Source organism: Malania oleifera, chromosome 13 (genome assembly GCF_029873635.1).
Source record: "Malania oleifera isolate guangnan ecotype guangnan chromosome 13, ASM2987363v1, whole genome shotgun sequence".
NCBI lineage: Eukaryota > Viridiplantae > Streptophyta > Magnoliopsida > Santalales > Ximeniaceae > Malania > Malania oleifera.
In genome coordinates this window covers 73596987-73620645 of record NC_080429.1, presented here as the reverse complement: position 1 = coordinate 73620645, position 23659 = coordinate 73596987, and the positions used below count along the sequence as shown (strand labels likewise).

The window sequence follows — 23659 nt, the reverse complement described above, 5'->3', positions numbered from 1 at the left end:
AAGCAGATAATTTTTAATATCTTTTCAATCTTTTTCTTTACTAAGGGGGCATGCTATTTTCTTAGATCTTTTAATTGTTTTGCAAACTTTTTATTTTCATTTTTCAAAAATATTCCTTGTTTAGACATCCTAACTAGAACCTTATGTATTTTCAATGAAGCATTTTCTAGTTCTTCATACACATGCATGTTTTCATTATTGAATTCAACACATGATTCATCGCAAAATTTAATACAATCATTGTTACTAGAATCAGTGCATGCTTTATAATCAGCCAGTATATCACAAGTTTTAGCAGATGATTCATCACAAGTTATATCACAAAATTCTTCACGAGAATCATCGCATGCATTAAAAACAGAACTATCATTATATTCAATAGATAATTCAGCATAAAGTGTATCACATAATTTAGCAAATGGATCATCTATAGAGGCTGAGATAGGATCATATACCTCCTATTCTGTAAATGTACTATCCCTGTGATTTACCACTTCCAGATCATTAAAGCTTGGAGCTTTTGAAGTGGCATTACCCTTTTCTTGGGTCACTCCATATTTCCTTTCCAAGTCTACCCAGATTTCATGTGCACTTTTACAAGCCATGATCTCATGAAAAACATTAGTATCTAAAGCACAGTACAATATATCCCTGGCATTAGAATTAATCATATTAAAATTATTTTCATTTATTTGTGCACATCTTCCTTTAGTAGTCACAAACCAGACCCTTCAGTCCATAGATTTTATAAACACGCTCATTCTAATTTTCCAATAGGTGTACTTTACACCACAAAATAATGGAGGGCTCGAAGGTGACTGTCCCTTGCCGAATGGGGATACACCAATGTGAGCCATTGCGATCTTTTGTAAAAACATTTAAGTCTATGCAACGAGACTCTGATACCAATTGTTGGAATTGGTGTATTCCCAATAGGGGGGTGAATTGGGTATTTAAAAATTTATCTTCTAGGTCTAATTAACCAGCAGCAATATTACACAAGCCTAAGGTCTTTCTATATAATCATAAACCCAAACAACACATCTACAACATATAATGAATTAAACACAAAACATATATGTGCTGAAAATGAAGGTGCGGAAAATAAATTGCGGAAATATAAAGTACATGCACGATATGTTATCAGGGTTGGGCCAATATTGCCTACGTCCTTGCCTCTAGCTCACAAGCTCGAGGATTCCACTAATGCTCACTTAATGGGTGGAGCGACACCATTTACAACCAGATCAATTAACGGGGCTGACCTCAACCTACAACCGCACCTTACTAGGATGGTGCACCTAGCTTTCCTAACCGGGTCTAAGCATATCCGAGACTATTCAATAGGGCTAGTCTCCCTCTTCAGGCCCATGCCTAGAATACAACAAATGTAAAACTTTGCGTACACGAAAATATGCTTCTACACAAGTAGATAAGTACTACAATATACTCAACCAAATAATGCACTCACATATGATAGGATATTAAGCTCAAGTGAGATTTTGTTAACCACTGTGTTAACTCTCAACACAAGATATATCAATGTGTGTATATGAGAGTGAGACTTTTGATCTTAAGCTAATATGCTTCTTGTATGAATAATCAAACAACTTCTACAACCCTAAATAAATATCACAAAAATATTTCTCAAATATAAAGCACAATAGATAATAGGGTTTTACGCTTGCTAAAAATATTTTTGTCAAAGGACAAAGCAAGCTTATGAATCTTGCAATGAGGATGCTAAATCTTAAGCCATGTAAGGGTTTTCCCCAATCAAATATTTATGAATGAAATATTATGGGAAAAACCTCAAGCAACTCTTCAAAAATCGATACACAATCAAATATGAACAATGGAGAGTTTAAGCTTATGAGAAGAATATGAAACACTACCTTCTCTCACAATAAGTAGTTAGATGAGTATAGGAGGTAGATTTTGGCAATAGATTTGAAGAGATATGGAAGTATGTATGATTTTGGCCAAAAAGATTTTAAGAGAATTTTGGCTAATCTCAAAACCCTAATCATGTTTTAATTTTGCAAATGAGGGTCTATATATAGATTTGGGAAAAATTATAGCCGTTCGGGACATGCTGGGTATTTTGGAAAAAAATTAAGTGAGTTTAATTAAAAATAACCCAGATTTACCTTGATAAAATTTGTGCAACCTGAGAAGGTCGGTAGACCATTTTTATGGCTTGGTTGACCGAGGTGCTCAATTCGGTCGACTAGGATTAATTTGAACTGGGAAGATGGTCAACCAATCAAAAATGATTCTGAACCCTCCGAGGTTCGTTAGACCAGACTAAGTTCAGTTGATCAAACTTCATATACTTCGGTCGACCAAGTCCTTTTGAACATGGATGTTTGGTTGACTAGGGCATTGGGTCTTCCCATATGTCTGTTCGGTCGACCAGGATGTTGGTATGTATTTTAGGACGGTCGACCGAAGGTTCTTAGTACGTTCAGTTTCGGTCAACCGAACACGTGAAATTTGTGCATTTGATTTCTAACCTTCTTTTGAAGTTACCTCCTACTCATATGGATATTACATCTAATATATATGAGGGCTTTTTTATGCAATATATTGGGACCTATGATCAGACTAAGGTCTTTGAGCTTTTTAATTTGTCCTAAAAATCCAGCGTCGGTCGATTGAATCCCTTGGTCCATGTACTGTCTTGAGCTTATAATCCCTACATGCATGATATGCCTTAATTATTATAGACCAATAGATTATTATTACATACCCAAATTAAAATAAATATATATAGAAATACAACTTATAATAAGAGAAGGCTTCATGCTCTGCTCCTCGAGAATTCCATGGATTTCGCCGAAAGAATGGTTCGTTTAAGTGCTTCTCGGCATCTGTTTCTCATCTGTCATCTGTGCTTAGAAAAGTAAACATGTTCAAATACTCAAAGCACACAGATGAGATACTGTGATTTGTCATAATCAAAATAGGGATGTGATCAAATAGTCAACACGGTTATTTTTTTTTTGAAATTTCTATATACATACTCCATTCTAAAGTGTAATTAGCACTTTGATTAGCCAAGATATCCTCTGAAATTATTTGTGCTATTTTTCATACTCCCATACTTAAAAGCTTATATTCATAGTCTTTCTTGCATTCTCTTTGCAAATTCACTTTAGAAAGAGTGCATAAAGATCATTTTTCTCATTTGCAAAGACATTGCAAATTGTAGATTGATTGAACTTTTATTCTTGAGAATTTTACATACTTCATTTAGAAGCTTACATTCTCATTTGGTTGTTCATATTTGATAAGTTGATTTTCAAGAGAGTAAACTTGAGTTCTTCCCTTATCATTTGACTCATAAATATTTCTTGGGAAGACTCTCCTTGGCTAGTGAACCTTTGCTTACTTATTGCAAGATTCAAAGGCTTGCATTGTGCTTTGATTTGAAAAATACTTTTGGCAAGCTAAACCCAAATATCTTGTTCACTTCATATTTGAAAAATATGTTTTATTGTTTGAGTACTTAGAGATCTTTGGATATATATTTAGTGAGCATTACATATTTGATTCAAAGATCATCTTCACTAGAATCTCTCATAATATTTCATATATACATATACATACTTGAGAGATATCACACAATCTCTACTGAACTTAAAACTCCTATCATATTAGAGTGAATTGGTTGTATTATTGTACATATCTGCTTGTGTAAGAAGTATCTCTATTGTACTCATTTTTTATTAACTGTTGTATTCTAGGTGTGGCCTGAAGAGAGTGTAATCTGCCCTGTGAAGAAGTGGTTGTAAAGGTTGGGCTCAGCCCTATGAATGTGAGCTGGGGTATTCCTTGCCCAGTAAGGAGAGGAGGTTATAATCGGTGTCGCTCCACTCGTAAGTGAGCATTAGTGGAATCCTCGGGTTGGTTAGCTGGAGGCGAATACGTAGGCACAGTTGTCAAAACTCGATAGCATATCATGTGTCACTATTCCTTTATTTTCTTTACATTCTTGTGATTGCTTGCACTAGTATTTATATATATATATTTGTGATTGATTGAGAAATATTGGAACTGTTTTATATGCCTAACTTATCTAAATGTCTTTGTATCTGCTAAATTGAAATTGTTTAGAAAAGACCCTAGGTTGAGTTATACTGGTTGTGGATAGAATTTTAATAGACCCGACTTAAAATTTTTAAATATCCAATTCACCCCCCCCCCTCTTGGGATTACACCAATTACATCAGGCTTGTGATTCCAGTTTCCAAATCTACGACCTGAAGACGTGGTGATAAGCATCCAGGATCTACAGTTGAGGTCCAAGATCAAGGTAATGCGTGATGTTCGTGAGTCGGCCGGTGGTGAGGATTTCTTGTTATAATGGGGAAACAGAAAAAGAAGCCAAAGATGAAGGCTTTACCAGGAAAGCTAGAAAACAAGAGCCGAGGTGAAATTGTTGAAGCAAAAAACAAAGTATCCAAGTAAATCAAACAGGTTATCAAGAAGAACACCACTTTTTGCGTCTATTGATTCGGATGATGAGTCGAAACGGGAACCTAAAGTTGTCGTCGCCAGAGAAGGAAGGTCGTTGTCGCCAAAGAATGAAACTAAAACATCACCGTCAAGAGCCACGAATCTATTGGCTCTAATACCATGTCAAACTATGAAAACTAAAAATTATATTTTTCTTTCATTCACTTTACAAAGTTGGAGATACACACACACACACACACACACACACACACACACACACACACATATATATAAGAGTATTGATCTATATTTGGATATACATAAATTATGGCTAGAGATAAGGGGTGATCATTGAAATAAGAGATTTACATTCAAAGCTCCTCCCTATAATCTCTCTAATTTAAATGCCAACATATATTACCATGACATCTTGGTAATGTTGAATCATGTTTTGTGGTACACTATTAAAAGAAGAAAACAACACATCTCCTTTCCACTATTGATGCATTAGCATCACCTACAGTAACTGCATCTTCTAAATCGAAAATATAAATCCACACAAATTTTTCTTTGATTCGTTCTCACATAATTGAGTCTAGTTTGTTCAATTGTAGTATAAGAATCAACGTCAAATTGTTGAAATATACGACTGCCTTGTAAAAGCATATTTCCCTTAATCTCTCGAAATTGTAGCCTACATACATAAAAATTGACTCACTCACTAAATACTATAAAAATCGAGTGGATTGATTTAATGTATTATCTTTCATCTCTTGAATTTAATATTTTATGTGAAAATTTAGAACACCGTCATCAACCAAGTCTATAACCTTTCAAAACACATGAACATATGGATTCACTGAATCTAATATATTTTTCAATCCTTATAGTGTGGTTACATCAAATTCTAACATTTGCCCAGGACAACCAATTGAATTTATTCAATTGGTTATTTCATTTTCTATATCGTAAATGTATAACTGAGCAAATTTAGGTGTTTGGCCTTATTGTGGAAGTGGTGTATGAATATGATGATAGTTATCTCCACTAATTCAAAATACACACGAGCCTCGTCTATCTAGAATTGAATTATCAATCTTAAAGACCAACATTGAATTGGATGATCTTTCATTATCTTTGAATCTTTGTTCTAAAAGTTTAAATTCTAAATAAGTAGGTGCAGATGATAGTAAGTACTAATGGATCCATACCCAGTCAAGAGCAGCCGACTGCTGCTCCTTCAACATTTTCGGCGCCGGCTGCTCCTCCGTCAATCTTTGCTACACCGGTGGCTACTCCATTTCAACCTTGTTAGCACCAGCTGTCTAGAATGTCAAAATTAGGCGGTCTACCAATTTTTATTTTTGATCCTCCCCTTCCCTATATATATGTGTGTGAGTGTGTGAGATGAAAAAAAAAAAAAGAGAAGACAACACAACACAAGGCAAGGCGGAGGGAACACCAGAAAGTCTTTTGTAAATTAGTGTGTGTGTGTGTGTGTGTTGTGAGTCAACAGAGAGAGTTGTAAGAGTTGAGTGATTATTGTATCCTCTTCCCCCTCTGCATTTTTCCTAGTACATATAGTAATTTCTCTCTCTCGTGGATGTAGGTTGGAATTTGGCCGAACCACATAACTCCGGTGTCAATATTTTTCTATGTGTGCTTGTTTATTTCATTAATTAGTCAATCGGTAAACCCAACAAAGTGGTATCAAAGCATTGTTGAGCGTTTCCGACAAATTTTCAAAACGAAAGAAGGCATCTGTGGCTCTCAGACATATTTTTTGAGTAGCTTGAAACTTCAAATTGATAAGACCATCGCATAGCTCTTGTTGATACAATCGCAGTAGTGAAAATGACATAAAAAATCGACTCCGAACGAAGTCACACGGTCACCGCAATATTGCAAATTATACTCTGTTTCTTGAAAATTTGCAGAACCTACAAATCTGATTTGTAGTGAAGAAGAAGGAGAGTGCCACATCAATGTGGCCCCCAGACATGTCATCAAAGCATGTCCCACTTTTCACATCATTAGTAGACTCCCACGTGCCACGTCATCGCGGGCCCCACTCTGCCAAGTCATTGCGGGCCCCACTCTACCACGTCATTGCGAGCCCCACTCTATCACCTCAGCTACGAGTCCCACTCTGCCACGTCATTACGAGCCCTACTCGCCAAGATAGCAAACGGTGTTAGAATATTCCATCAGTAAGGGGAATATTCCATTAAGTTGAACGAGACCAGTCTAGATATGTTTTTGGGCTAAACCAAGTCATTTTTTAGCCCATTTTTTGCAAGGTTGGATTGTTTTCCAATAAAATCGATCATTTTGGATGCAACTGTGCATTTGGTCTCTTGAGATTCTACCCCAATTTTTCTGTTCAAGCAGGTTAGTGCTTAATAATTACTTAAAATTAATGGAGGAGTCAGACTCGGGTACTATGATCAAGCTCACGACCTCTAATTATACTCTTTGGAGGTCTCAAATGGAGGATCTTCTCAATTGTAAGGATCTGACAGATCCTTTGGATTATAAAGGTGTGAAATCAGATTCCGTCAAAGACGATGATTGGAGAAAAATGAATAAGAAGACCATTGGTCAAATTAGACAATGGATTGACCATAAGGTATATCATCATGTTGCACAGGAGACTGATACTTATAAACTTTCAGAGAAGTTGGAAAACATGTACCAGGCCAAGACTGCTCACAACAAAGTCATGTTAATGAAACGACTTGTTAATCTGAAGTTAAAGAATGGGACCTCTATAGCTGAATACACTAGTGAGTTCCAAAACCTAGTGAATCAGCTTTCATCTGTGAAGATGGATCTTGGCAATGAAGCAGAAGCATTACTGCTCCTTAGCTCCTTACCAAACAGCTAGGAGACATTGGTTATCACCCTTAGAAATTTAGATCTTGATGGCAAACTAACCATGACGATGGTAAAAGATGTCTTATTCAATGAGGAGGCCAGGAGAAAAGAGACGGGTGTAGATCAGTCACAAGCCTTTGTTGCTAAAACCAGAGGCCGACCTCAAGGAAGTACGAGTACCAGAGGCAGAGGCAGAGGAAAAGGCAGAGATAGAATCAGATCTAAAGGAAGGTCCTAGGATCGTGGTAGATCCAGTGATGGTAGAAATTGGCAGAGAGGAAAAATCTCTTCTTACTATTGTGGCTTTGAAGGCCACATGAAGAAAGATTGTCAAAAATTTTGGCGGGATTTTGGTCAAAGTAGCTAGCAACAAAAGAAGGGAGAAGGTGAGATCTCGGTCACTTTAACCCAAGATATATCGGTATTTTTGATTGATGAAGATACATGTTGTCATATTGGGAACCACGACATTGAATGGGTGGTAGACACAACAACCTCCTACCATGCCACTCCTCATAAAGAGTTCATCACAGTGTAAAAATATGGAGACTTTGGTACAGTAAAGATGGGGAACACCAGTTCATCTCAGATCGTGGGAATTGGAGATGTGTAGATTGTGACCAATGTTGGTTGCCCCATAACATTGAAGGACGTTCGATATGTACCAAACCTTCGGCTTAATCTTATTTCTGGGGCAGCCCTTGATAAATAGGGTTATGAAAGCTACTTTGGGAAAGGCGCTTGGAAATTGTCGAAAGGTGCCTTGATAATAGCATGAGGACATATTTGTTGTACACTGTACAAGACGCAAGTGAAGATTTGTACTGATGCCATCAATGCAATGGAAGATGAAGCATCACCAAACTTATGACACAAAAGACTCAGACACATGGGTGAGAAAGAACTCTTTGCATTGGAAAGGAAGGAATTTATCAAAATCACAAAAGGTATTGCCTTGAACCCATGTGATCATTGCTTATTTGGGAAGCAACATATAGTTTCATTTAGTTCCTCTATGAAGAGAAGGTCAAACCATTGAATTTGGTACACTCTGACGTATGCGGATCCATTGAAGTAGAATCAATTGGCGGCAGTAGGTATTTTGTTACCTTTATTGACGATGCTTCAAGGAATGTGTGGGTATGTTTTCTAAAAACTAAGGACTAGGTATTTAAATATTTCAAGGAATTTCATGCTATGGTGGAGAGGCAAACAAAGAAGAAATTGAAGTGCCTTTAGACAGACAATGGAGACGAGTATACTTCCAACGAGTTCAGAGCATGCTGTGCTAAATGCGGTATCAGACATGAAAGGACGATCCCATGTACCCCACAACATAATGTTGTAGCTGAAAGGATGAATCAAACCATTATAGAGAGAGTTAGAAGTATGCTCATTAAGGCTAAATTACTTAAGCCATTTTGGGGGAAGTTGTTCGTGCCGCATGTTACCTTATCAACAGATCACCGTCAGCACCACTTAATTTTGGAATTCTAGAGAAAGTATGGACCAAAAGAAAAGTTTATTACACTCATCTAAGAGTGTTTGGGTGCAAATCTTTTGCATATATATCTAATGAGCATAGGCAAAAGCTTGTTGTGAAGTCCATTCCATGCATCTTCATTGGCTATGGAGATGATGAATTCGGCTACAGATTATGGGATTCGGAGAGGAAGTAGGTTATCATATCGAGAGATGTGGTTTTCCATGAAAACCAGGTGTTTAAGGACTTTGAACCACAAACAAAGTCTAATCAGCCTAGTTCCAATGCTCCTGACATTGTATCGGATCCTGCACTATCATATTCTCCCACAAACTATGGAGAGCTGTAAGATGATCCTCTAAAAATAGATGTAGACGGTGTTGAGCAAGGGGAGCAACAACCCCCTTCGCTAGAAATTGCAGAATCATCACATTAGTCAGATGATAAAGCATCTCCTCCTCCAAAAGATGTTGAGCCCAGAAGATCAGGAAGAGGTCGTGCTTTGATTTCGTCAAGAAGATATCTAGAATCAAAATATATTTTACTCACTAATCAGGGGGAGCCAGAAAGTTTCCAGGAGGTCCAGTCTCATACTGACAAAACCAAATGGGTGGAAGCTATAAAAGTAGAGATGAATTATTTACATAGGAATCAAATATTTGAGTTGGTAAGACTTCCCAAAGGGAAGAGAGCACTGAGGAAAAATGGGTGTTCAAGCTTAAGAAAAATGGTAGTGGACAGATAGTGATGCATAAAGCCAGATTGGTCGTCAAAGGTTTTGAATAGAAGAGAGGCGTTGACTTTGATGAGGTATTTTCGCCAGTAGTGAAAATGACAACAATTTGAGTCATACTCGGATTGGTAGCCAAGTTAAATCTAGAGCTTGAACAAATAGATGTGAAGACGACTTTCCTACATGGAGACTTGGAAAAAGATATCTACATTGAGCAACCAGAAGGGTTTGAAGTTTAGGGAAGGAACACCTAGTCTGCATGTAACGACCTGAATAATAATGGGATTTAAATAATAAAGAGGAAGAGAAATGGAGACAGTAACAGAAGGAGGAAGTCGACTTGCGTTTGTTGACGACATTGCACTTTGAAAGGAATAACCATGGGGAATCATCAGGGTTTCGTTGACGAATACAGGGGATTCGTCAACAAGGGTTTAAGAGAATTCGTCGACGAAGACTGAATTTCGTCGATGAAGAAATACCGAGAGAGGTTTGAGCCGACTGAATTTTGTCGACAAGGACTGAATTTCATCGACGAATTTATTAAAGGATTCGTCGACGAATGATGTAGCTCGTCGACGAATCTAGTTCTATAAATATCAAAAATCCAGATTTTTACTCTCAAATTAAGAAATCTCTCTCCTCTCTCTCTCCCCTTCGGTTCTCTCTCTCTTTCGTCAATTTCAGGTCAGATTTACGCCAGATCGACAATCCAAAGCCACCACGACGCTCTTGGGATAGTTCTCTACAAGTCTGCTAGAGCGGATCGTCGGTGAGGTTGAGTTGGAAACCATCCCAAATCCAAGGTAAGACTTTCTACTCAATATTTGGATTTTTGGCAGTTGTAGAAAGTGTTATACACTTAGAAATATTGAACTTTAGTTATGGTGAATGTTGTTTTCAAGGTGTTGAGTTGGAAGCCTTGCGGGTGCGGGGCAGATTTTCTTAGTGGTTTTTTAGGAATCAGGTAAGGGGATAATCTAAGCTAGTTTTTTTAAAGAAATTGTATGTATATATATAGCATTTGATTTCTGGAAAGTAAGTATGTTTATATATATGATTTATATTTGGGAAATTACTATTAAAATGATGGTATGTTGAATATGTGAAAACCTGTTCAGTGTGGCATAGGTCGGACTTGTTTTGAAATACTGTTTTCTGGGAATGTGATTATGATACGGATTTTTATAATAGAAAACCGACGTACGGTCTGAGATTTTTATATGCTTTGTCGGCGACGGGTCGTGCTATGTGTATGATTTGCCAGCGTACGGGCTGAGCTATGGATATATTTTGCCGGCATATGAGCCGTGCTATGGATGTGATTTGCCAACGTACGGGCTGTGCTATGATATGATTTGTCGGTGTACGGGCCGAACTATAGATGTGATTTGCCAGCGTACAGGCAGTGCTCTGATTTGCCGGCGTACGAGCTTTCTATGATAAAAATGTGTAATACTGGCGTACGGGCCGATGATTTTCATGATATACGTATATATGCAAAATGACATGATTGATTTGATAATTAATGATATGAGATATCTGTGTATCACAATTTCAATATATGTTATATGGTATCAGAACCTGGTTGGCTTGGTCTAGGCTAGCGCTTGCACGGTACCATTGCTATGTGTCCATGGCCTTCGTGATCATAATATCTGTGTTAACGCCACTATACGGAGTGGTGTGAGATTGGATGGTCGATGTGGTTTATAAGAAGTGTGTGATCGCCCCTGGTGTACGGACCAGGTCTAGCAGACCCATCAGACTTACAGACTGTACTTTTGACTTAGTAGTGGTCGGTCAACCATTGTCAAGTCCTACCTTCGGGCCACACAACCCAGCCATGTGGAGGTAATACATGACAACAGCCAGCTAACCTACTAGGAATGTTTTTGTGTTATTATTATTATATGAGATAAGATATGTTTATGAAAATGCAGTATGTTCTGCCATGTTTTGATGATATATATGTTTTCCCAGATTTGACAAAACAGTTATTGATTATGTTCTGTATGGTATATGTATAACACGAAATACTCATGTTGCCATACAATGGTATTAGTTTATTTCCCTTACTGAGAGGTGTCTCACCCCAAAATTTTATAAACTTTTCAAGAGCTCTAGATAGGAGAGCGGGAAAAGTCTCGCTGATCTAGTACGGTAGATCTGTCCTTTTTGAAGGGTAAGTTTTAATAGGGACAACTAGATTTTTGTGGGAAATGTCCCTAGACCTTGTTTTCGGGATGTATATACTGAGATACAGTGGATATAGTGACTCTGGTATTTGTGGTAATGAGATGGATGTTTTGTATTTATAATATTGTGATTATATGTTTCCTACTAGGGCTTCCGTTATGTATTCTGATGTATCCTAGTACCCATGGGTCTAGGTGGATTATGATCTACTGAGCTGGAATATGTGATATTGATTTTATTATTATATTTTTAAAAAAATATGTGAAAAATTAAGCAAGTCGTCACACTGCAGGTTGAAGAAAAGTTTCTACGGCCTAAAGTAAGCACCGAGACAATGGTATAGAAAATTTGACTCTTTCATGGTGAGTCATGGATACAAGAGGACTACAGCAGATCAATGTGCATATGTTCAGATATTCCCTAATGGTAGTCTTGTCATACTACTGCTCTATGTTGATGACATGTTGGTCAGGATGCAAGCAAAATCAACAAGTTCAAGATGAAGTTGTCTAAGTCATTTGAAAATAAGGACTTAGGCCTATCTCAGCAGATCCTAGGCAAGAGGATCAGTTGTGATAGGAAAGCTAGAAAATTATGGTTATCACAAGAGAAATATGTTGAATAGGTGATCAAAAAGTTCAACATGGAAAGTGCTAAGCCAGTCAGTACTCTACTGGCTAATCATTTCAAGCTAAGCAAGAAGTTGTCTCACTCATTAAGGGAAGAAATGTCAACAGTCCCATACTCGTTAGCAGTTGGAAGCTTCATGTACCCAATGGTGTCTATGAGACCAGATATTGCCCACGCTGTAGGCGTTGTGAGCAAGTTTCTTTCCAATCTAGGGAAAGACCATTGGGAAGTTGTGAAATGAATTCTCAAGTACTTGAAAGGTACATTGGGACTATGCTTATGTTTTGGGGAAGTTGAACCAACCTTGGAGGGTTACACTGATGCATACATGGATGGTGATCTTGACGGGAGAAAGTCCAAATCAAGTTTTTTGTTCACCTTTGCAGTGAGAACTCTATCGTGGCAATCAAAATTGCAAGTGTGTTGCCCTATCCACAACAGAAGTAGAATATATTGTTGTAGCAGAAGCTAGGAAGGAGATGTTGTGGTTAAAGCGGTTTCTTCAAGAGTTAAGGGTCAAACGGGAAGAATACAAGGTACATTGTGATAGTCAGAGTGCTCTGGACTTGAGTAAGAATTCAATGTACCATTCCCGGACAAAACATATTGACATTCGCTATCATTGGATACGCGAAGTGATAGAACAACTGTTGAAGCTAGTCAAAATTCATACTAAAGAGAATCCGGTAGACATGTTGACAAAGGTGGTGACTTATGAGAAGCTTCAGCTATATAGGGTATAGCTGGGATGGACGTCAATTGAAGATTGACATTATTCTCCTTCTATGGGTATGGAGGGGGAGATTTGATGGATCCATACCCAGTCAAGAGTAGTCGGCTGCTCCTCTGTCAATCTTTGCTGCACCGGTGGCTGCTCCATTTCAACCTTGTCAGCACCGACTGTCCAGAATGTCAAAATTAGGCAGCCTACCAACTTTGATTTTTGATCCTCCCCTTCCCTATATATATATGTGTGAGTGTGTGAGATGACAAAAAAGAAAGAAAGAGAGAAGACAACACAACACAAGGCAAGGCAAAGGGAACACCGAAAATTCCTTTGTAAATTAGTGAGTTGTGAGTCAACAAAGAGAGCTATAAGAGTTGAGTGATTGTTGTATCCTCCTCTGTATTTTTCCCAATGCATATAGTAATTTCTCCCTCGTGGACGTAGGCCAAAATTTGACCAAACCACACAACCCCGGTGTCAATATTTTTCTGCGTGTGCTTGTTTATTTCATTAATTAGTCGACCGGTAAAACCAACAAGGATAGTAATTTCTCTCCCGTGGACGTAGGCCGAAATTTGACCAAACCACATAACCTCATTGTCAATTTTTTTCTACGTGTGCTTGTTTATTTCATTAATTAGTCAACCGGTAAAACCAACAAGGGCAACTTGACTTGTCAACTATTACAGCATAAACCAAATTGTGAATTACGTATTAAACTTCAACTTTCTCCTTAATTAGCAGCATGAAGCAAAATGCACAAATTTGGTCTAGAAACATTGTGCTAGTCCAATTCTTTAGAAATTAGAAAACTAGAAAAGCATAGTTGACTTGTTAAAGATTCAATAGAATTAACACTAATATAAATATCTTCTAAACATTCCTCATTCGAAGAGTTTCATTTTTCAATGAAGTTAGAAGACGGTTCTTTCTATTTTATTAATTTACTCAAGGTTGCTCCATCATCAACGCATCACAAATCAAATAAGAAGCCATTCCCAAGGATGTCATTATATCAAAAAGATATTTTTCACACTGCCAACCAAACGCTCCTTGGCTCTCTGCTTCAAAGACAAATACTAGAACAAAATAACAAATGAAGTACTAAACATGAAGTTATCCTAAACAGTTCTGCTGGGCTTAGCATTCTCAAGCAATTGGACCACCATCAGCCTTGGCTTGTTTACAAGTTAGCAGAAGTTTGATCCCATTGAAGCTGCTTCTGTTTTGTAATTTTCAGATTCTTGAGGTTTAACAGGCAGTGACTTCCATTTCAGCATTTGTCTCATCTTTGATCCCACCAAGATACTCACCATTTGCTTTCTTCCGCTTAAGAGGACTTGGGATAACCCCTTTGGTTTCCTCCGAATGCCTGGAATTAGTATTGCAGATTTCTCCTTCTCCAGCAATTTCATCTGGGCTCTGCTCTATGCTGTTAGTCCCTTCACTTGACAACTCGGCAATTTCATCTGCCTCTTCAGCCCTACGCTGGAGTGATTCTATTACACCCATCAACTCTCTATTAACCTGTCAAAGGAATGCCAAAGTCTTCAAGGCAAAATAAAAAAAATCCAACAGCTTCAATTGCTTTAGCATTCAAACAAAAGGTTGGCCATGCAGTGAGAGAGGGACAGATGAAAACATAGAGACCTGTCAACCAGTTAACCTCTGAAGGGGGTTCAGGTGTATCATATATTTTGAAATCACAGTCTAACTGCACTATCTACAGTGTGAATCCTAATAGAAATATCAAATAGTTAATAGAATTTGGACAGTGAATAAAACATGAAGGGATGCTTCTATTTTCATAGGAAGCTCAATGTATATCATGGTTTTAAATCACGGTAGCAGGTAGCGTAACGTAACAGTAACGGGTGTAACAGGAAGCAGGAGTAGTGGATGTTACATAACGGGAAGCGGGTGTAACGGCCGTGAATTTTTTTGAAGCACGCACAACCTTGTAGATATTAGCATACTTGCATGTTTTAAACTTTTAGCTATTCTTAGAAAGGGTTTTAGTGTATTTTGGACCCTTTAGTTCGAGTAACTAAGTTATTTGGTAAGGGCAACAAGTTTACATTTGTTTTAAACCATCATTGATAGAAAATTACGTGTGTTCTCATTGTTCTTATATGTGATAAATTTTTATGTGTTTAATGAATTAATAAAATAAAATACATTATGCACTCCATTAATCTATTAGTCACATAAGACATACGAATAATATAAATATAAAATAGCTAGAAAAGAAAGAAGGTTGAAGTTGAAAAATAAAGAACATAAATATCACATTACTAATATTATTAAAAAAAAAAAATTTCTAACAAGTTAGTATTTTGAACTTGTTAATTAATGCATCTATTGTGAGTATTTAAAGAAATAGTAAATTTTGTATCATTGTCATCCTCATTATAATCTTTTCCCCCTCTTGTCACTTGGTATATTGAGAATGATATATGAAAGAGAGAGAAAAAGTGAGAAGAAAAAGTAAAAAATAAAATATTTTTTTGGTGTAACAGTCCTGTAGCGATTACGTAACGGTCGCGGTCCGTAACGGCCGCTACAGTCGTGATTTTTCTTCCCACCAATTTCGCGGTGTGTAACGGTATCGGTAACCCAAAAAACCTTTACGTAACGGTCACGGCCTTTATTTAAAACCATGATGTATATACTTATTTTTCCCTAATTCCACTGGGAGAAGGGTCTGTTCAAGGCAACATTTCTTCAACCCAAATGGAGGGAGGAGCAACTTCCGCATTTAAATAGAAAGAGATGGGGGGGGGGGGGGTGTGGGAATGCACACAACAGAGTAACAGACAGAACCAGCAAGTAGCAGGATAAAAAACCAAGACCACCAAAACTAGAGCCAGTCAGCCCTCAAGGAGGAGGATGCTAAGATGAAAATTTTCAAGACAATCTTCATTTTTTTGTCCAACCCACTAAAATTCAACAAATAAAGCTCATTAATTAATATCCATAGGTATGCCCTAAAGAATGGTTCTAAGAGTCATGATCAGTCCCTTCAGGCCTGAGCAAATATGCATCTACTCAATGATAAGAAAGTTTCAAAAGATTTGCCAGTCGTACCTGTGGATTTTTGAGAAAGTCAGATATGTCATTGGAACAAGATGGGCATTTCATAATATTTTTTTGTGCTCGTAGTGTTCGCCTGCCTTCACATGTTCTTTGTCTCATGAAAGATTGACCAGCAAAGACACCCTCCAGACATCCCTTGCAGAAGTTATGAGCACAGGGGGTAGTAAGAGGGAGCGTCATCACTTTTCTACAGATAAGACAGCTGAACTCTGCATATCCAATCACCCAGAAGCAGCAGTAACTTTAGAAACACACCAAATTTGGCCACCATTACAGTAAAATAAAAAATCACGATGGAGAGGCACTTTCTAAGTAATGCTTCCACATGAATTAATAATAATTAAATATGAGGATGAACAATATGTACAATGAGAGTCAGACATGAAACTAACCTTTCAGAAGCTTATCTCGCATAGACACATGTTCAGATTTTGTTCTATTTCTTTTTCTTGAATTTCCACCATCCACTTGTTTCCTGCTATGTGGTGGGGTTTTCTTCCACATCCAGCAATCCTTCTCCTCCTAAGAAAAGATAAAAAAGAAAAAAAAAACTGATTGCCTAAGTAAAACGTAACATAAAAGCCTCACCATTGCTAAAGCATAAATGTCCTAAAAGAGAAGATTCTACACACAGATTGAACAAAGTAGAATTCTGCTGTCAATCAAATTCCCCAGAGGCAGAGCCCTTTACATAATATCAATAATCTCTGTTTATTTACTGACATTATTAAAAATGAGAATGCCCAGAAGACAGTATCTTTTGAACAGAAGCAGCAGCCAAACCAGAAAGAGAGAATAAAGATTTAGTTTAAACTGAACAGCATTTGCTCACATGATAATCCCAAGATGGAGTTGCTTTCCTTTCAGTTATATCAGTAGCGCTTCTTAACTCATTAATAATTGGCAAAGGTCTTGGATGGTCCCCATGTTCATCACTGCAGAGCAACAAAAATGACTAACGAGAGAGAGAGAGAGGAGGGAATGCATGAAAGAAGGAAGAAACAACAAAAACCTTGTCCATGGAGCAGGCTCATTGTCACATCGAACGAAAAGATATCTGCACATCTTAAAACCCTGATGGAGAAAACTTTAATCAGAAGACATTTTTATCAATAAGACAGCAGAATTAATTTTTTCAATGCCCACCTGAGTCCCTGCTTTGCGCCAACATTTCTCAATCCTGTATATACCATCATAGCGAACCCCTGTTTCTGGAGCATAAGAAGAACGCTTTTCCTTGTGTGACCTGCCAATCAAAACCCAAAGCCTAGTTAAGATCAGGCAATAGCCCAATATATTTGAACAGATGCATAAGGATTCAGATGAAATGCAGTTATTAGTTATCCAAAATCCAAATAACAATGTTTTTGTCTAATGAACCACAGCTACTGAGCTTGAAACACAAACAACTGTTCAATTGAAGGAATACAATGGCAAGATCTAGTTATGCATTGCCTACTTCATTCAAAAAGTTAAACATACAAATGTTCGAAAACTAGGGGGAAAAAAAGCACTTCAGTAATTCTTGTAAACTGAAAATGATGAATGAAAATTGTTTTCTAAAAACTAAACAGGCTTTAAGCAATTAATGTTGGTAGTTTAGGATAGCACGATATAGTTTCAATTTATTTAAGAATGAAGAACTTCATTAACCCACCTCACAACTCGAACTGGATAGCCTTCCCTGCAACTTACTCGCAGTGCCTCATTATATTTCTCAAACTCTTGATCCGAGGACTGCTCCTTGTTTGTACGCTTATTTCCACTAAGGTCTCTTCCACCACTATCCAAAAAAGTTGTATGTGTGAGCAAAAGAGAACTCAACAAAGACTGCAAATAAAAAAATGTATACATTCCTATAGCATAGATAGCAAATAGAAAAATGTCATCTCTTTTTATTATTTATGTCAAGTAAGTATAAAATTCAACATAAAGCAAGTGTACGGTACTTTGCCACAATTGTAGATAGAGAATTTTCACCTCTTATAATTATTCAATCATAATAACAACAATAATTTTATTCAAATAGCCAACACTACAAACGTGTAAAAAAAAAAAAACCAAAAACAAAAACAAAAAACAGAAACAAAATGGAAACAATAACAGCAGATGATTCTAATTAGCTAACCAATAGTCTTCATCTTCAAGAGGATCATTCTTAACAAGCCATTCAAGTTGACAAAGTTAAGCTACTGACACCATATGGAGTTGATTTGGCATTTAGAATAAAGGAAGATATCTTGAGATGGTTTACTGCTAATTCATAAAAAAGAAACAGTATGCAAAGTAGAGCCTAGAGACAGGACAAAATATCAGTTGAGCCCAAGTTTAATTTAATATGAATAAGATGGTTTTAAGAGAGAGAGAGAGAGCTGTACAACCAGATGACCCTTATATGAACAAATAAAGTTAAAAATTCTTAAACAAGAAGCAAGTTTACAACAACATCTAGCCACCAGGGCACACATCTCACATGCTTTATACATTTTCAGTTTTTCATAGTCATGCATATTTATGAGAAAGGAATGTGCATGAAAAATAAGGAAAAATGGGTTACTTTCGGAATAGCTATTCCTAAGAATGAGTTAGAATAATGTGAGAAATCTGGGAGTAGAGGTAACGGTTATTCCTCATCTATTCCTTATTACACCATCCAACATGGCATATGAAAAGAATAAGCACTTGAAATTTGGGAACAATTATTCCTTGTCTATTCTTTGTTTTGGAATCATAAAAAGATTTAAAGTGTCATTTGCTTTATGATAATAATACATTTTTTAACTTTTTAATAAAACTACCAAATTCTTTTATCATAACTACCTCTATTCCTAAGAATAGGCATTCCATGAACCATAGTCATGAGTAACCATTGGCACTTATGGGCAAGGGTCATCTTTACTAATTACCCATTATTTGGAACTCTCATTTTAGATTTGGATATATCCAGCCCATCTCATGATGTAGCATTCATCTTTGCACAACATAATAAATCATAACTCAAACCAAAGGATTTTTAATGCTTCTAAGAATATACCTTCCTGTGTAGAGGAACCACTCGCCATGATCCTCATCATCTTCGTAGCCTCCAGAGAGTGCCACTGACTGGGCACCATATTTTGACTGCCCAGCAATACCTCCAACCGGAGGTAGATGAGCTCCCCATTGTCTACAGTCGAGACGATCCTCCCAAGACTCACCCACCAGCACACCTTGATTCCTTAATGGATCATTCTCTGCCAGAATCGGACCAAAATGATCAGGTGGAACAGTGACAAAGATCTTTCCACTACAGGCATTAGCCTTCCCAGGTTTCTTTGCCCGCTCCGTTGTGTATGCTTTGTCTGGCCGGCTCTGATTGTGCACATAATGGTAGACCTTTGGTGGACCACGCACGGTGCTAGATTTTGCCAGTTTCGCCATTCGAATGGCAATAACAAGGGCAGAGTTGATTCGAGGTTGGTTTGCCATCTTTGTTGGAATTTCATTGCGACAATTAGCACATGTGCGCTTCCCCTGCCCAATCCACTTTTGGAAGCATTTCAAGCAAAAATTGTGGCCACATGGAGTCTGAAATGAAAAATAAGTGGCTTTAGCATATCAATAAGACAAGCAATTGCAGGTCCAGAAAAAAGTATTACTTTAACCAACTTACATAATGTGAAAACTAAAAGGTCGGAACAAAGATGCACTGAACAACATAAAGTCATTTAAAACTGGGAGGAGGTGCCTCATATTTCACATAAAGAACTCAGCTGACTAAATTCCATGGTACAGACAAAACCCAAACAGAGCTATTGCCCTACCACAATTACTTGGGAACACTATAGAAGTCCCCGGCTCTCATCCACACAACTTCTGTAAATCATACAATGTATCTTATCCCATAAATTCAACATACATTTTTCGCCAAAGTTCTACCCTGGTGCCACCTTCAGCTAATTCAACTTGCTCCTGGGCAATGCGAAGACTCGTTATTACAGCACGTGAACAAAGTCACCGCAGCCAATCTCACATGGGACACATGAAACGATAACTTCGAGTATTTGGATAAAGAGGCTAAGAGAGGAGTATTTCACCAAATTAATATTTATCGTGATGTAAAACTGGAGACACCAAGCAAATCTTAAGATAGATTTATGAAACAGTCGGGAAATTGATAAAAGAGCAAATCTTAAGGTAGAGACCAGTCCGCGACATTCAAAATACAGAAGTCTCACAAAAGTGATAACAGCGGAAACAAGGCAACGTACTGTGTAGCTAAGCAGAGAAAGTCGTCCACTGGACTTGCGCTATATTTGGCAAAATAGAAGAGCAGTAAAATCGAAAATACAAAACTCACTGTAACAGGCCTTTCCGGCATCTGCATGCAAAACGAGCAGTTCAAACTCTCATCGAAGATCTCGAGTATCTCGTCATCGTCAGTCGTTTTCTTCTCCCTATCCTTCTCAGCCTCCGAGGGTACCGCTCCGCCGCTCACGAGCTGTTGTCGCCTCCTCGCCTTCTCCTGCTCGGAGAGTGACCGGTCCGACTCGATCGCGCGAATCGCTAAGATGAGGTCCCCCCCGGAGGACTCGGCTCCGCCAAGGATCGGCGGCGGATTTGGATCGGCGGGGAGGGCGCAGTCGGGGCACTCCCACCGGAGAGCGTCGGCTAGGGTTTGAGGGCGGAGGAAAGAGAGGCATTGCACGTGCCAGGACGAGGCGCAAGTCTTGCAGGCGAGGTTGTCATCGGCCGGCGGCTTCTCCTTGCAGACCATGCAAATGCCGTCGCCGTCGCAGGGAAGGTGTCTATCGTGCGCCATGGCGGTGAAGAAGAAGCAGTGACGATGGTTGGGGAAATTAGCTGTGTAGGATTTAATGGAAATTACATATGATTATTTAAGGGCGACGGTGATGAATCATGGTGATTGGCGAGAATGAGACTGAGCGGGGGTTTTGAAATTTTCAATTAATTCGGATTTAGAGTAGAAGACGCTGCTTTTGAATTTTCCCTCGTCTTCTTCGCACCAAAAATGCAACACATATACTTTTGAAAACACATAATTTCAATGCGCTGTTGTTTTTGTTTTGTGTTTTTATTTTTCGTTTTGTTTGTTTGCTTTTCTTTTGTTTCTCTTCATCTTTCTTGGCCTTTTTAAGTTTTAATCCTCCTTGAAAAAACGAATCAAAAAAAAGTTATGCGTTTTTAAAATATTAATTATCTATTTAAAAAAAATATGAATTTTAAATCACAAATTTAAAATTAATAATCACTCTAAATATAATGTCTTATTATAATTTGAGCACACGAGTTATTTAAATGTGTATGAATATGTTAGTATTTTTAAATTCATATTCATCGGAAGACCAATTCATTAGTCGTAAATCGATGAGTCTGAGTATGAATCATATTAAATTTATAATAAATAATTATTTTACATAGTCTTTAACAATACAGGAGACATATGTTGAATTTATGTTATGAATGAAAATAATAATTTATACAATAAAAATACTTATTTCAAAAAAAATCATGTGCAAAGTTGCAAACCAATCAAACATTAAGACAATCCGGCCGAATTAGGTTCCTAGTTTGACAAACTGATTCAATTTAATTTTCATAGGTATAGCGATATGCGTGAATTTGAACACTTGCACAACTCCGTATGAAACTCGTGTATTTGTCAAATTGATTTTGGGACAGGTCATGTTTGGATCAAGTTGGATGTTCTTTCTAAACTTGTATTGTTTGTCTTTACAAATGTTTTCAAGACTAAGTGTGGGCAATGTTTTATGCTAATTAGTGACTTTTAGGAAAAGTAGAAGAGGAAGTTTGTGGACTCGTGCAATGCATGTCATTTTCTACACTTTGTGCATAGGAGGAATTAATATGAGAAATTTTTATATGGCCATTTCCTGATTCAAAGGAGGCCTTTAATGCCGATTTAGTGCCTAATTCTATTTTACCTCCAAAGTTTTAAATCTCAAACTTTGAGAAGTTCAGTGGGTCCGAAAGCCCCTTAGCTCATCTAAGGATGTATGTCCAGAAAATGGCGTGCATGCTGACGACGATGATTTGATCACCTACTGCTTCCAAAATAGTTTGATAAGGGAGGCTCTAGCATGGTGTAGCCGAGTAAAAGTTCGCACCTAGAAGAGTTTGACTCGCACTTTTATTGCTCAGTAGAGTCATGATGCAACTTTAACTATAAAGAGCATGGAGGAAAGGACAAGTGAGTACTCTCATAAAAGGAAAGAGATGATAGCATAAGGTCACCCTTTGACTAAAAAAAGGAAGGTAGTTCATCCATGTGACGACCCTATCCAAAGGACATGTGTTGTCCGTTTCCCCAGAGGCACCCCCTAGAATGGTTCCGATTGGGCAATCACCGAAGGAAGAATTGAAGGGGCAATCAATTCTGGGAAAGCAAGATATGCCGAGTCGGAATAGAGCCCTCCAAGAAAGGACGGAAAAAAGAAGGGCAAGGAAGCTCAGAGGATCCAGGGACTATACCATCAGGAGAGTTAGCACCACACGCTTAGAAACAATGTTATCTTCGGACCTAACACTAACCAAACAACACTAGCATGTGCAAAACCTCTAATTGTTTCTTTTGGGCCTGTACCTGCCCAACCAAATATTCAAACACAGAATAGAGATGTCTAGAGGAAAATTCAGAAAATAGACCCCATCCCGATGAAGTATTCAAAGCTATTCCCTTCGCTGTTGGCAAAAAGATTAATCTCAACTATTCCAGGGACTCCTATCACAACCCCTATCCCAAAGTGGTATGACCTAAGCGATCGATGCGAGTACCATACTGGAGCAATAGGTCATTCGATTGAAAAATATTGGCATTTTAAGCACAAGGTGCAGTCGCTGAGAGATGTTGGATGGTTGGTGCTTGACACAAAAGAGCATGGTGGATGGGGGCCCACCATCAACTAAACTGCACATGTCAGCATGAAACCCCAGATCATTTTTTGTGGGCCTTCATCCACCCACCCAAACTTTCAGAAATGCAGAGTGGGTCCTAATAGAGTGGAACCAATTCCTATGCCCTATTCAAAACCGTTCCGTTTATTGCTCGAAAGAAAGCTCGTCTCAGTCATCCCCGGAATAGTTGAACGATATCCCTTCGCGCAGTGGTACGATCCGGATGCCTGGTGCGCATATCACTCCAAAGTCACACCATTGACCGTTGTTGGGTACTGAAGCACAAGGTACAATCATTGAGAGATGCTGGATGCTTGGCATTTGATGACAAAGAGCCTAGTATACACAGAGAATTCACTACTTAACCATGGCATAGGGCGCAGTTAAGACCGATGGATCGAAGGGCCAATTAGAAAAATGAGAAAGAGGGATCGTGAAATAGGAGAATGTTGTCATTTTGTTTTGAACATTTTGAAATTTGAATTAAATGAAATACATTTCAGTCTCATCCCATGTCTTTGTTCCAAATGTTGTCCAC

At 38.0% G+C, this 23659-nt stretch overlaps 1 protein-coding gene across 1 annotated transcript; it reads right to left on the bottom strand.

Annotated features, from left to right (window-relative positions):
• Positions 1 to 14011: 14011 nt before the first annotated feature.
• Positions 14012 to 21302, bottom strand: LOC131146264 (E3 ubiquitin-protein ligase ORTHRUS 2-like). Its single transcript, XM_058095737.1, has 9 exons — positions 20546 to 21302; positions 19241 to 19773; positions 17864 to 17989; positions 17353 to 17452; positions 17219 to 17280; positions 17039 to 17141; positions 16599 to 16728; positions 16198 to 16415; positions 14012 to 14637 (listed from the first exon to the last, which is right to left on the bottom strand). Exons 1-9 carry the CDS (start codon positions 21005 to 21007, stop codon positions 14362 to 14364), a joined length of 2010 nt encoding a protein of 669 aa, XP_057951720.1. The 5' UTR covers positions 21008 to 21302; the 3' UTR covers positions 14012 to 14361.
• Positions 21303 to 23659: the final 2357 nt, after the last annotated feature.